At 38.0% G+C, this 15,497-nt stretch overlaps 1 protein-coding gene across 5 annotated transcripts in view; it reads right to left on the reverse strand.

Annotated features, from left to right (window-relative positions):
• Positions 1 to 9,352: 9,352 nt before the first annotated feature.
• The window catches only part of ACSBG2 (acyl-CoA synthetase bubblegum family member 2), a 69,958-nt gene continuing 63,813 nt past the window's right edge, over positions 9,353 to 15,497 (reverse strand). For 4 of the 5 annotated variants that reach the window (XM_069215695.1, XM_069215694.1, XM_069215692.1 and 1 more), the window contains exons 14-15: positions 13,441 to 13,687; positions 9,407 to 9,658 (exon numbers count right to left, since the gene is read on the reverse strand). In XM_069215695.1, coding sequence (XP_069071796.1) covers positions 9,540 to 9,658; positions 13,441 to 13,687 — 366 coding nt within the window. In that variant the 3' untranslated portion in view covers positions 9,407 to 9,539. Of the gene's footprint in view, positions 9,659 to 13,440; positions 13,688 to 15,497 lie in introns of all 5 variants that reach the window. The other variant, XM_069215691.1, reaches the window with a different exon arrangement.

A 15,497-nucleotide genomic window follows, 5' to 3' on the forward strand; every position in this document is an offset into this window, starting at 1 on the left:
AGACAGGCCGGTAAGTCTGGGGCTAAGGCAGTTGGTGTCTTCTGTTCTTCCTCTGCAGGGGTTTGTCAGCTCAGCAGTCCTTCTTGTAGTTGCAGGAATCTGATTTCTAGGTTCAGGGAAAGCCCTTAAATACTAAATTTAAGGGCGTGTTTAGGTCTGGGGGGTTAGTAGCCAATGGTTACTAGCCCTGAGGGTTACTAGCCTCTTTGTGCCTCCTCCCAAGGGGAGGGGGTCACATCCCTAATCCTATTGGGGGAATCCTCCATCTGCAAGATGGAGGATTTCTAAAAGTTAGAGTCACCTCAGCTCAGGACACCTTAGGGGCTGTCCTGACTGGCCAGTGACTCCTCCTTGTTGTTTTCTTTGTTTCCTCCAGCCTTGCCGCCAAAAGTGGGGGCCGTGGCCGGAGGGGGCGGGCAACTCCACTAAGCTGGAGTGTCCTGCGGTGCTGTGACAAAGGGGGTGAGCCTTTGAGGCTCACCGCCAGGTGTTACAGCTCCTGCCTGGGGGAGGTGTTAGCCTCTCCACCCAGTGCAGGCTTTGTTACTGGCCTCAGAGTGACAAAGGCACTCTCCCCATGGGGCCAGCAACAGGTCTCTAGTGTGGCAGGCTGCTGGAACCAGTCAGCCTACACAGATAGTCGGTTAGGTTTCAGGGGGCACCTCTAAGGTGCCCTCTGTGGTGTATTTTACAATAAAATGTACACTGGCATCAGTGTGCATTTATTGTGCTGAGAAGTTTGATACCAAACTTCCCAGTTTTCAGTGTAGCCATTATGGTGCTGTGGAGTTCGTGTTTGACAGACTCCCAGACCATATACTCTTATGGCTACCCTGCACTTACAATGTCTAAGGTTTTGCTTAGACACTGTAGGGTCACAGTGCTCATGCACTGGTGCCCTCACCTATGGTATAGTGCACCCTGCCTTAGGGCTGTAAGGCCTGCTAGAGGGGTGTCTTACCTATACTGCATAGGCAGTGAGAGGCTGGCATGGCACCCTGAGGGGAGTGCCATGTCGACTTACTCATTTTGTTCTCACTAGCACACACAAGCTGGTAAGCAGTGTGTCTGTGCTGAGTGGGGGGTCTCTAGGGTGGCATAATACATGCTGCAGCCCTTAGCGACCTTCCCTGGCATCAGGGCCCTTGGTACCAGTTACAAGGGACTTATCTGGATGCCAGGGTGTGCCAATTGTGGAATCAAAAGTACAGGTTAGGGAAAGAACACTGGTGCTGGGGCCTGGTTAGCAGGCCTCAGCACACTTTCAATTCAAAACATAGCATCAGCAAAGGCAAAAAGTCAGGGGGTAACCATGCCAAGGAGGCATTTCCTTACAGTGGCGCATGTCACTTCCGGTGCAGATGATGTCACCTACCTGCACACAGGAGTATTGCTCAAGAAAATTGTCCATATCTAGGCGGACATCTGGGGATAATTCTAGGGTAAGGAATGTGCAGCTAGATAAAGCATCTACCAGATAAGACGTTACCAAAGGTAAGTAAATTGTTCGTAAAGGGATCATCGGCTTGCAGAATCAGTAGACATACAAGTTGTATTTTACAACACACAGTTCCTTCTAGAACCATGAGGCTTGTGGATCAGAATGTTGATAATGAGGTAAACTCAGTAGTCCTGATACGAGACAAACAGAATTTTAAGAAACCCCTAAGAATCATCACATTTTATCCCAACTTAGTCTAGTCCACAGCGAATAACTACATATGTTCAGTCTTATGATTATTATATTAGCTGAATGATTATTCAGACGTCCTAATTATTTCTGTGCCAAGCTCTGTAGGCATGTCTGCTCACCTTACAAAGCAATTGGATCTTATGTCGGAGATCAACAGTTCGATATGTCCCCTTAGCAATCAGTCCTTGCATCTGTCACTCCCAAATTCTCACATTCCTTTATAATTTCTTCTCCAATTACCTTTTCTATGGAGAGAGGGGAGTGTGGGAACTCCTGCACAGTTTCAGTTTCTCATTTGATTGGTTCAGAACAGTAGCAATGCCTTGTTGCAGAAGCACACAGAAGGAAGGCAAAATGTACTACTCTCCATTTGTTTCCAAGTCACATTTGCATGAGGCAGGGTGTCCTTGTAGCTCCAATCGCTCCATGCATCTTTCAGAGTGTGCAAAATTTCAGTTCTCTGTTTTTGATTCTGAGCCAATATCAGTGTGCAGCTTTGTAAATAAGGACCGAAGATAATATGGTGCGGTCACAAACTGTTAGCATTATGATTCTGAGTATTTGTTTTCTAGGCCGTACATCTGTAATACATGCACTTTAAAGACTTACTGCTCTCATGTTGGCATACAACTAGGTCTAGCTTGTGTAATATGGAGAAAAAAAAACTGTGCCACTTGACAATAGCGCATTAATATATGTTTAATAAGACCAAAAATAGTCACCTAAAAACAGTAAAAATGTTAAGGTTATGAAAAACCAAGAAAAGAATGGTAATGGGTATGGTTATTAAAACTGAAAAAACAAATCACTGAAATTTGCAAGTTATGGTTAAGACCACAGTCCGTAGCTCGCATGATAGTCATGCAACCCGTAACTTGTACACCAGATCCAATGCTCTTAACCTCACAATTTACATCACTAAATAGCAACACCAAAAAACAAAATGCAGTTAAGCATATAACTAACCCAATAAACAATAATTAATTCACAGTTTCTCTGAAAGTGGTATGGCTTATATAACTAATCTCATCTGTTAAGACTCTATACAACATTTGTAATTGCATTTGTATCACGATGAATGAGATCATTAGCATTGCATTTGGTATGCGTGATGTTTTGTATGGTTGTTGTGTGGTCCTAAGCACAACTTGTAAATGTCACTGTTTTTTTTATATTGATTCTAGTTCACATCATCAATTCAACTGTCTTTTTTTAAACATGTTAAGGTGCCACCCATACCTTAACTTTAACCTTTGTTTTTCCAATTTATGCCATATTTCAGTATACGTTGATAGATATAGAACTATTGTGGAAAGGCCATTGCTTTTTTTTTTTTTTTTTTAAATAAATAAGGTGCTTAGGATCCTGTATGTTCATGATCAAGAATGTCTCATGGTGAGGAATTTTAGGTTGTTTCTTTCAGCTCCGTTTCTGTAAACATAGTGCTTCAGGTTCCATTAGTAGTAATACTACAAAATGTTTATTTATTGTTACTGGTTACACTGAACAAAACGTCCCCCAGATCCTGTTTTTGTGATATGGGGATTGGGTTTAATGATTGATGTTGGTAAGAGGCACACTGACCAGTATACTCAGTGATCTATAAACATAGTCTTAAAATGTTCTAAACGAGAACTTAGCATGTGCGGATTGTAAAAACTAAACCTCTAGCATCACCAGTAAGGCACTTGTTATTACAAGTCACCAGTAGAAAAGGGAAAAAAAAAAAAAAAAAAGTTGAATTTGAGGGGATATTTCCATTCCCATTATTTATTTGAAAATACAAAAAAAAACCTGTAGAAAGCATACTCATTTTAAATATTGTTTTAAGACACATTTCTGATGCCTCACACACATCTGTATCAGATGGTAGTGCATACATGTGAATTTAATAAATACAAGAACAGTTCCATTGCAAGTACAGCCACAATCATTGTTTTACATTTATTTACTCCTACCTAAATAAACCACTTCAAAGACATTTGATTGTGATTGGTCTGGATTTTCAAACTATTTTTGAACATTACCCAAACAATGCTCCATAATAAGATTTAATTTAAGAAATACAATATTTTTACAATATATTTTATTTACTATTGAAACTCAAAGCGCTAGGCAAATAGTGTTCAAAACCATAAGAAATGCATCAAAAACCCTCCATGTTTAAATCATTTTAGTTAAAAATGAATGAGTAAATTCTTGACCAAGCATGGATAGCACTGTTGTGCCTTTGAGAGTGCCTGATAACGCACACAAACGTGCTTTACATACATTTATAGAGATTGAAAAAAATTGCAAAGAACTAGACAATATACATACACTTTAAATAACCAAGCAGTGAAGCTGAATGACTTCTTAACCGTAACCCAGCCTACAACATCTGGAAAGCAGTTCTTTCCACAGGGTTTGATAGTTATCTGCATGTTTTGTTGTCTTAGACCCCAGACAAGATAGCACAGATATTCAATGAATACAATATTTATTTCAAAAGTTATTGTGGAGTGCCTATGAGGCAGGTGTGCTTCATTCTTAATGAATCGGTAAATGAGTTCAGGGTACGTACGATAAATGTGGTCAATTAATGGTAGATTCAGGCCTGCACCACGGCATGTGTCTATAAAGTTTTAGATCACCCATATCACAGATAATCCATATACTTGTTCAAGGCGACCCTCGCTACAGTCAAGAGATTTAAAGTGGGGCTTTACTCAATATTAAGAAAACAAACTCATAGCCAAATGATTGCGAGGATGGTTAGTGCATGATGTTCATACTGATGCAATCTGACCTGGAATTCAGAGCTTCTTTACCAAGACTCGTACCCATGACACTGTTCTTGAAGTATCCTCCCTCCCAGTTATTGCTCCTACTGTTTTGCCAATATTTGGTGCACTAATTATTGAAAACAGTTAATTATTTTCAATAAGAGTATCTTGCGTAGCTACTCAGAAGTCACTTAAGGCCTTGACAAAATCTATTTTTGAAAGATGGCAAACCAATTTTGCCTACACAGACTAATAGCGAATTTCCTAATGTTGGTGATGACCTCACCCATATCGGTCATTCCGGACTTTTTGGTTAATCAGGTTCAAATTTTAAAATTTCACAGAAATAAACAAGCATCATTTTAAAAATGTATTTCCTCTTTGCTACCCAAAGAAACACAGTTGTTAAAGGAGTCAACGTTCGAAGTTTTTAAAAAATTCTACATTTAAGTGCAACAAAAGGTTTTACTGACCTGAACTTTTATAACCACATACCTTGATTCCTGCAGCATCCTTCACATGAACCTTATTCACACACAAAAAAAAAAGAGTGCTGATTCAGAAAGCTAGACCTCATCACACGAGACATGTCTTGAAATAGCCTAATTGGCCTTCAGCATGTTAAAATATAAATTCAAAATCTGAGCCTTTTTAGTGTGTTGCTATACAAGAAATACCAAGAGCAATCCAACTAAATGTCATCAGACACCTACTGTGTTTTGAGAATTGTATGCCATCCAGATAATGAAGCGCTTCTAATGATCTGCAATATGAAGTAAGCTTGCAAAACGGACTGAGCTACAATAGTGGCATGTGTTTAATTTAATTGACAAAAAAGAATGTGTTTACAACAATGAATTGTTAATTATTCAGAAAATACTAAAGTGAGGATGGAATTTCTCACTAATTATACTGAGTTGATACAAATGGAAATAAAACAGAGCATTTAGAGAAAAGGGGTGTTTTGATAAACTTCAAACAAATGTTAGCAGTTTTTTAATCTCCCCATACATTAACAAAAATAAAAAAGGTACAAACGTACACGTTGATTCCATCATAAACCAATCTAACTTTGCTGACAAACAGAAGTCAATCTTTTGTATGATGCTGCATTTCTTTGAGTTTTAGGAGATCCAGAATTGGTTGTCTGACTTTTTCTGGTCTTAACTGATGAGGGGATTCAGCACTTGGTACTACTATATTCCGGTCCCAACAGCACAAAGAGACTAGTGGTTGTGACTGAAAATGCAACAACATTCTATAGAAATTGTCTATCTAGAAAACAAACTACATTGCTAATTCTCACTGGGTCCACAAAATCGGCATGCACTGAAATATTAAATGGGATCTAGAAAGATGTCACTAATGTGTCAAATTTATGATTCGATGATTTCTAGTTGTGTCAGCTGTGGAAAAATACATTTTAGCTGGCAAAGTTCAATTCCTATAATTAAAAGAATTCAGCATTCCAAGCTGACAGCAAAAGTGTCTAAGAAACAGTAAATCTAGAAGAAGACTGAATTTCCCAAGAGATTAAACATTTTGTTGTGGCGAAATGGAGATGCAAGTTGTTTATGCCCCAGGAAATGGTACTGCCTGCCTCAGGTTGTACTTTTCATGAAGGCTGATGACACATAACACAAGTGTTTTTTCTTTTTTTTTTTTTTAAACATTTATGCTTATTTTCATTAGCAATAGCTACTGGGAAGTCGTAGAACAGAAGTTTTATTTAGACATAACTTGGTGATGAGCTGACACTGATTGCCTGTAATAAATTACTAATCAAAAATATTTTGGTAGGACATTGATGTATGAAGTAATACAAATATTATGAGTGCCAATTACACAGGTTATGGTCACTGTTATGGCCGGGTGGCCTGTCTGTAAACACCAGACCACTTAATTAACAACCTGAAGCCATATTTTGTTATTGAGGAACATCATGGTATTAGTGGATGAAAAAGCTGGTTCATGAGCTACTTTTCTCACAAGAAAGCAAATAAAAGAGGCTACAGGTACTGTGTGACTTATCAGTCTAAACCAGAAAAATTCCTTTGCATATGACTAGCATCAAAGTGACCACATCATACAAAACTGATGCAGTAATTATATGCCACACTTATAGAGAGAATAAACAACAATATAGTTGATTGAGATGCAATCAATTGTGCATCATCTTGCACAGCAGGCACTTAGCAGGAAAAATATAAATAGAAGACACCTTCAAGGTCGTAAAAGAAATATACAACAGTGTTTCTAGCATAAATTGCTATGACAATGATGAGTGCAATTTGGTTGGCTTTACAGTTTTGTCCTTACAGTTTGTACATTAGTCAACTTATTAACAACAATTTTCAGGATATATTATTCTGTAAGTTGAACAAATTTCCAGGGTATACATCAACTGAAGTGTACCTTTGGATTGTCTCCACCAATATAGTAGGAACTTTCTTACTCAAAGCATAAAACAACATCATATGGTGAGATAATAGTGCGAACATTAATAGCTACATTAATTCCAGGGTTCATCATTGATCTATGAATGTTCCAAGGTAAATGGCACTGTGCCTAAACAAGTCTAACGTTTTGCACTGTAGGATGATTCTTGTAATAATCCCATAATTATATTAAAATAAGTGCTTTCTTATCTATCTTTCACCCGTCCTACACTGGATTCTTGTTATCTGTTTTAAGTGATTACACAGTTCTTATCAGAAATAAGGATTTAAAGCATTTCTGAATAGAACATCAAACTGCCACTTGCTTTTGATAGTAGTCTGGTGATACCTTATTGCTTGAGAGTAAATCTTACATAAAAAAATAGGCTAATTTATTCAAAACTGAAGTGGGTGGAAGGTCAAATGTCTTACACTATTAAAAAACAATTGGAGACTTGGTCTTGTTGATGTGTTGCTATGCAATATCTTACTAGCGGATGATGTATTTTTAAACTTGGTCTTTTTCACTATTTCGTGTTATAATAAAGAAAATTCTTCGAGCCACCCAAAAGAGCAAATTACAGAAGAACCATTTGTCAAGATACTGGTGACATGTTACTCTTCCTCACTGCACTACTCATTTTTTAGCCAACAAGAATAACCGTGAAATACTCACATTAACCAGCGTACATCACCCCTATATAGTACTTATTTACTGGACAAGAGATTAATTTAAATGTAACTATTGTGGATAGTCTCATTTCCCACTCCTTTAGCAAGATGTTCCTGTGTGTTCATAAACATATGTTGAAATTCCTTGAATAGACATTTAGGGGTAAATCAGTTGGAGATTAAGGTGGAATAATAATACACAAGAAAGAAAAAGAATGGTGTTATGAAGACCAGCAAAGTTAACTCAGTGTTTAGGTGTCAAAGTAATTGTTCTACTGAAACATTTCACTACAACCATCTTTATCCTGCTTTTCAGATCTATATCACTTCTATATAGAACTTATTTACTGGACAAGAGACTAAATTAGATTTAACTATTGTGGATAGTCTCATTTCCCACTCCTTTAGCAAGATGTTCCTGTGTGTTCATAAACATATGTTGAAATTACTTGAAAATAAATTCACTTCTCTCTACACAGATCTAGAATAAAATATTTAATAGTTCATAGACTGTGTAAAAAGGATGTTTTGTTCCCCATTGGGGTTTGGGTATAAAGGGTAGCTGTTGTATGTTTTTTAAATTAGAGTAGTACCCAAACGCAGATCACTTTGTCTAAAAATGAATCCAGTTTCTTTATAATGTTTTTTTCCCTCACTATAGTTGCCAATTATCAACAGTGCTCTTCATGTTAATTCACCTAGGGTTGGCATAAGAACAACTTGAATTCAGATGTTTCATGGCTCTCTTACGCCTTCCAAATTTAAACAAGAAAGCTCTATAAAATTATAGATATGATTCCAAATGATTTAAAATATTTAGTTTTCACAATAAACAGAGCTGACAAATGTCTCCTTTAAAATGGGCATGTATTCAACGGTGGAAAACAAAAATAAATTACAATTATTTTATTAAATATAATGCTGAATTTTAACTCTGAAACACATAAACAACAACTTCCTTCATGTGCAATTATAGTTTTAAAGTAACAGTATAAATTAGAACAGTATGGAGATCAAATAAATTTACCTGTGGCAAAGACATTCTCCCAAAATTAATGTGAATGGAACGAGTGAAATTCCACCACAAATATAAATATAAAGAAACCCATCACAGTTCCTATTATTCACACCAGTATATGACCTATTCAGTCGGTGATAAACTGAGACATTTATTACTATTGTCAAAGCATTTAATCAGAATGTATTATTGTGTGTAATGTTGGACGGCAATCCCCTGAAGTTTAATGTGCAAAGTTTTCAACAGCAAATGTTTGTTCCAGTCTCATAATTCCTATATTTTAATGTGTCACATAGGAACAATTTGGTGATCTGGGTAGTCCAAACACCACCTTTCAACATCTTTTAATTTTAACTTTGCAAAAAAAAAATATATATATATATATAAATAATATATCACATGTGATTTGGTTACATTATATTCATGTATTTTGTAGGGCGCTCTATTTTGTAACCACTGTCTTATACTAAAATAATACACAGCGATACTACTGCAAGAAGTCAAGTGGAGCATTTCCCTTTTAAATGGAATCCATGGTTTATCTGAAACCTTTTTCTGAAAGAATAATTTCTGTTCCGCACAACTGAAGTTAGTCAGGTGACAAATGCTTTGTACGTGAGACATTTGTGTACTGGTTCAATGTTTTGCAGCCAACTCGTTCATCTTGATCCTGGTACTAGCGTACAAGACCAAACTTAAATACACATTTTAGTGCACAGTCACAAATAGAAGTGGTATTAAAAAAATAGAAAAGAAAGAAAAATATACATTTAGAATATTTACCAGCGTAGTACAACAAACTCAAGATATTGCAGCTAGGATATACACATCCTCCACTTTTGGTACAATCAATTCAATGTACAATATATATTTAAAATAAAAAGTATAAAATAAACTATACAGAATTCAACAATGAACCTTATTGATCAACAGTTAACTAAATCATTACAATGTTATTTTGGTGGAAGCAGATTTTCCTGAGCTGTTGGGGTCACAGCATCTGTGTAAAAATTGTCAATTTGGTCTTGGTACATTTTTGCAACAACTGGTCTCTTCAACTTCATTGTCGGACCTGCAAAAAGAGCAAATGCAATGAATATTAAGTGTGTATTAACGAGTGCACTTTAAATACAAGTGCAATGATAAATCCAAACTTAAAGCCAGCAAACATGCACTGAAAATTAGTGAACCTTTCAATCTGGGGGTTCTAGTCACAGCTAATAAGACAAGTAACACTGCACGGATTTTGCAAAAATACAAAAAAAGCCACAAAATGTTATACTTTGCTGTTTATGTAACAGACTGATTTTAACTCAAACTTTTTCATGATCATTTCTGTAAAGTGAGACAAGATAAGTTTGCTTGATTCTTACTACATATTTAACAAAATTAAAAGAAAATTAACTTGTTTAATTTTTCGATACCATGCAAATTTCTTTGCTGAAAATCATTCAAACTGGCTTTGAAGATAAAAATATATTTGCTCGGTCTGTTGTCATGCAAGTACAAAAAGTAGACTTGCATTTGTTTTGCTACATGCAAAACTGTTGCAAAATGTGGCACAGGCAACTCTGATATTAATTAATCCTGCAGGTAAGACAGTAATTTTATGAGACAGACAAAACAATGAAAGCTAATAAAGGGAGGTTCAGAAGTGATGTAGTCCTTAAGAATAAGGAGAAATTCACACAATTTTTTGGAGTAATTTAGAGCTTCCAAAAAGAAAATAATACTTGGAATACTCCCTCATAAGTAAATGTTCACTGAATGTGAAGTTTAGCTCCCAGTTTATTTTAGTTGTGGTGCCACTGAGCTCATACTAATAAAGAAGTACCAAGCAGACTGCATATGGGTGGTTACATTCTGAGGTAGAATGATTAGCAAAAGGAAATGACAGACTGGAATATGACCTGGAGTAGTAATCCATGATTGAGACTAATTCAAGCATTTGACGGATCAAAATGTAGTTCTCAGCAGAGGTTTGTGAAACTTTAAATGAATTTGATTGCTTTAGTGGTGAGGATACAATCGATACTTGCCAACAATATGTGGGGGAAAAAAAAAAAAAGAGGTCGAATTTTTTCAGATCTCACAAATGGTAATTAACGTAATTGTGACTTTACATAAATTGACATGACTGTTGCCATGTCAATGTCATTCTACATTTTCAAGAACAAACTGCAGGTAATTGAGGGCCTCAGCCCAACCTGGAAGGAAATGTATTCAACTCAGCAAGCACTCTGTAGCGCTGAGAAGAATGTGCTTTCAAGTCGCACACTTGATTGCAATACAGCTGAAAATAAGGGAAACACTCATTTTCATTTAACTGCTGAGTTAATGCAGGGTGACCATTTCATATGAATCCATCCATTGTAAAACCTCTACTATACAGTACAGCGATGGATATGACACACAAAACTGTGCCAGTATCAAAGTCACCAGTGGCAAATTACTACACTCTGATAGGTACACTCATTGACAGTAGTGATCATACAGAACTCAGCAAGTCATACTTTATGCAGTCTGTCACTTCATCTTCACTTTTGTCTCTAGCTCTTCTGCTATCCTCATACTTTGCCTGAATAAGAGGCCTTTTTCCTCTCCTTACTCTCCCCTGCCAAGCATACTCTTTCCCACTGTGAGTACAAGGGTATGGACACTGCTTCTATATCCCCATGCTTTCTTGTAGGTGACTCAAAGTGTGAAGCTTGAAGACAGTGCTAGGTCCAGAGACCCTGTCCTGGTGACCTCTAAGAAGTGTAACAGCTGCTGATTGGCTGTTAACAATTGAACCAAATATAAGACGGGCCTCCCTGGCTTTGCGGTCTTGTATTTAAGTTTATCACTGCACCCAGAAAGGAATTGGTGCATCTGGCCTGAACTTTGGGGGGGGGAAAAAAAAACACAGTAAGAATGAAGGTTTAAATCAGAAGGACAGTGGGATGGCCACAAAGGAAGTAGTGATCTGCCTAAATAGATATAGTTGTCATGTATGTGAATGTTGGGTCTATGGAAAATAAATGAAATCTTTAATACTCAATGGTATCCCACCTCAAAATCAGCCAACGTTGCCTGCCCCTGTATATTAATGATGGTAAAAGATAAACTAAAATGCTAACTGCCGACAACAGCTAGCATATGATTAATGTCTAAATAGGGGAATACCAATGTTTCAGATTTCCCTCTCCTCAATGCAGGTATCTGGCTGGGATTTTAGCACCATGTATTTCACTTTTGTTTTTAAATACAACAAATATATCAGAAATTATAATTGCAATTTTTTTTAATATAAAACCGTCCTCTTATGCTCTCTATCTAGATAACTTCCGTTTGTTGGATTCTATTGGTCGATGTGTGCCTGTCACCCCCTTTTTTCCAAATTCCACCTCCCTAACCCCCCCCCCCCCCCCCCCCCCTTTTTATTGGTCCAGGAGACAGATGATGAACCATTCATTTGAGTGCAATGTCTTGAATTTGATTTTGAAAAGAACTTCACCTTAGATGTGATAGATTGAGCCTTACAGACATTGGATGGAAGGTTATGAGTGTAAGGTTTGAATAGGTCCATTCAGAATTATCCCTTAAAGGTGACAACCACTCCAATTCTAGGAGTAGAGGTTATTTTTTTTTTTTTCTCAGCTGGATACAGGGATAGATGTGTCTATTTGTGAAACATAAGGAACTGGTGAGTTGTGCCAGCACATCACCATTTGTGGGGAATCCTAGTTTGTTTTAATGGGAAACAGGAGTTAGCTTTGGCTTGCAGACTTGTGCCTCTGTCAGTTAGTGACCTTTGCCCTACTTACCTTGCTCTGTTTTAGCGCATTTATTTAATTATATCTTTTAAGATGGCTGCCTTGTTTTTAGTTAGGCCTATGTTTTAGTATCACGTTATCAGTGCCACCGCGCTAAGGCATCAATATCAAGCGACAAAGAGAAACTGTAGGTGTTCACATTAGATACTTTCCCTCTTCACGCCTTGGAGGGAATTGTTTATATAAATTACCGTCCCAAGCATGTCTTGTTTTCTATTGTTGGGGAACAGACCTACGTCAGGGGTCCAAGCAGATCTGTATAAATACTCCTCACTTAGATAGTCAGAGGGATTCCGACTAGATGCCATTGCTGCTATCGATGCTGCATGTCGCCCTGACGCGGACCCAGTCTTCATTTCCCTACAGAGTCTGAGCTGGAGACCTCATTCCAAGGTAACGAGGGGTTTGGGGGGGAGGGGGCTCGTCTCAAGGACATGGCATTGGCAGATTAGGTTTATCACGCCTAACTCTCTCCTAGGTTAGAGATTAGGTTCACAATATTAGGGCAGATTTCATATCTAATGTAATTTCATGATATTGCAAGATGGTGGGTGCTTTTGTGTTAATGACTCTTGTCTTTACCATTCTGCTTCTTGCACTGTTCATTATCCTAATTATTGCAGCCCATGCAACTTGTCATAGATTGCAGTTTTGTTAAATAGAACCTATTGAAACTTTCCTGCATCTTGTTCAGTGCCTCGAGCAAGAGTCAAACTACGACACATTCAACCTATACGCAAACTGTCGGACAGTGTGTTGTGGTGACAAAAAAAAAAAAGCACGGACAGGGCTATGGAGGCCAACAAGAATACTATGAAGTACATGCCAAGAGGAGTAAAGCAATAGATGTGATAATGTAGGTTGATTGATGCCAGAATAGGAGTGAAAACAGGTTTGATTAGGTTATAAGATGGGGCGATTACCTGTAGCAGAGAATTAAAAATACAAGCGATTAAAAATTAATGCACATGTATGCCAATGTTATGAATGTATTTACAAATAGATACACGTAAAACCTTTAACAAAACAAAGTGATTACCTAATTCTCCTCCAGCAACAGTAAAATCTTTTTCGAGGATGACCCATTTCTGGATGACCTGTGCATTTGAGGTAGCTTTTTTGTTTACACGATTGAGTCCTTCCTGAATAGCTGCATACACAGCTTTGTCTTTCCCACCTACAATATCTGAAACCTTTGTTGATTTACTGCCGAGTTTCTGACAAAATTCTATAATTTCTGGAGTCATATCATCTTCTGGTTCACCGGTGTCGCCATTAATGTTGCACTGAGGAAAAATAAAAAAATAGAGCAATCAAAAACCTATATTACGATATCAGCAGTCCAGCTTTGAATTGTGCCCCCCCCCCCCCCCCCCCCCAACACATATTTTGTTTATCATGTTTGCAAATCACAATAAAATATTAAATGCTCGGCCCAGTATTTTTTCCTCCGAGGGAGAATAGTTTTTGCCTGTAAATATACCCCTTATTCTACATTTCCATTAGGTTTAGGAGAGTTATGTCCCTCCTTTGAACTCTAAAAAAGGTACTTCCGTCAGCCTCAGATTGTGGTAAATTTCCACCAGTTTTCTGAACACTGGCTAAAGGGGTTTTCACAATCATGACATATTATGCTAGCATAAAGGTATTTATACCTGCCTGCTACCATTGATAAATTATTTGCTGTCATGTATCCAGCCATTTGTTTTTATAAATCTAATTTAGAAGCAGAGATCTCCTTAATCCGATTTAGGGCTTTGTGAAGCAGACCTTTTTATGTAAATGTGCCTTATGTGGTTGTATTGAAAATCTGTTCTGCCAACCGAGGCGTACATTGAACACCACTCCACTAATACTAATGACAAAAATAAGACCGTTTGTATCCGTTAAATTGGCTGGAGAAAAACAGAGAGGCATTTGAAAGGCTTTGGGAAGGAGTGGCGATCTGAAGGGCCATCAGGCAAAAAAGGTCTAAGGGCCTGATTACAAGTTTGGTAGACAAGATGACCCGTCTGCCGAACTTTCGATGGGGAGGCTGCAGCCTTACTGGCTACCTCCCCGCCGGGCCCATCAAGTCTTTCCTGCTGTGCTGACAGGTGGAAATGAAAATGTCACTTACCCAGTGTACATCTGTTCGTGGCATCAGTCGCAGTAGATTCGCATGTTTTGCATAGCTCGCCATCTGGTGTTGGGCCGGAGTGTTACAAGTTGTTTTTCTTCAAAGAAGTCTTTCGAGTCACGGGACCGAGTGACTCCTCCTTTTGTCTCCATTGCGCATGGGCGTCGACTCAATCTTCGATTGTTTTTCCCTGCAGAGGGTGAGGAAGGAGTTGAATTGTAGTAATAGTGCCCATGCAATGGAGTGACTAAGTATGTACCTATTTAAGGTTGAGATGATACATATACAAATAGTTGAAGGTAACTTCCAAACTGCTACAGGCTCCCGGGGAGGCGGGTGGGCACATGCAAATCTACTGCGACTGATGCCACGAACAGATGTACACTGGGTAAGTGACATTTTCAGTTCGATGGCATCTGTCGCTGTAGATACGCATGTTTTGCATAGACTAGTAAGCAGTTATCTCCCCAAAAGCGGTGGATCAGCCTGTAGGAGTGGAAGTAGTTTGAAATAATGTTCTTAATACGGCTTGACCTACTGTGGCTTGTTGTGTGGATAACACGTCTACACAGTAGTGCTTGGTGAATGTGTGAGGCGTAGACCATGTGGCTGCCTTACATATTTCTTGCATTGGGATGTTTCCTAGAAAGGCCATGGTAGCACCTTTCTTTCTGGTTGAGTGTGCCCTTGGTGTAATGGGCAGCTGTCATTTAGCTTTAAGGTAGCAGATTTGGATGCATTTAACTATCCATCTGGCTATACCTTGTTTTGATATTGGGTTTCCTGCATGAGGTTTTTGAAATGCAATAAATAGTTGTTTAGTCTTTCTGATGTTCTTTGTTCTGTCAATGTAATACATCAATGCTCTTTTGACATCTAATGTATGTAGTGCCCTTTCAGCTACGGTATCTGGCTGTGGAAAGAACACTGGAAGTTCCACTGTTTGATTTAGATGGAACGGTGAAATAACCTTTGGC

Source organism: Pleurodeles waltl, chromosome 12 (genome assembly GCF_031143425.1).
Source record: "Pleurodeles waltl isolate 20211129_DDA chromosome 12, aPleWal1.hap1.20221129, whole genome shotgun sequence".
NCBI lineage: Eukaryota > Metazoa > Chordata > Amphibia > Caudata > Salamandridae > Pleurodeles > Pleurodeles waltl.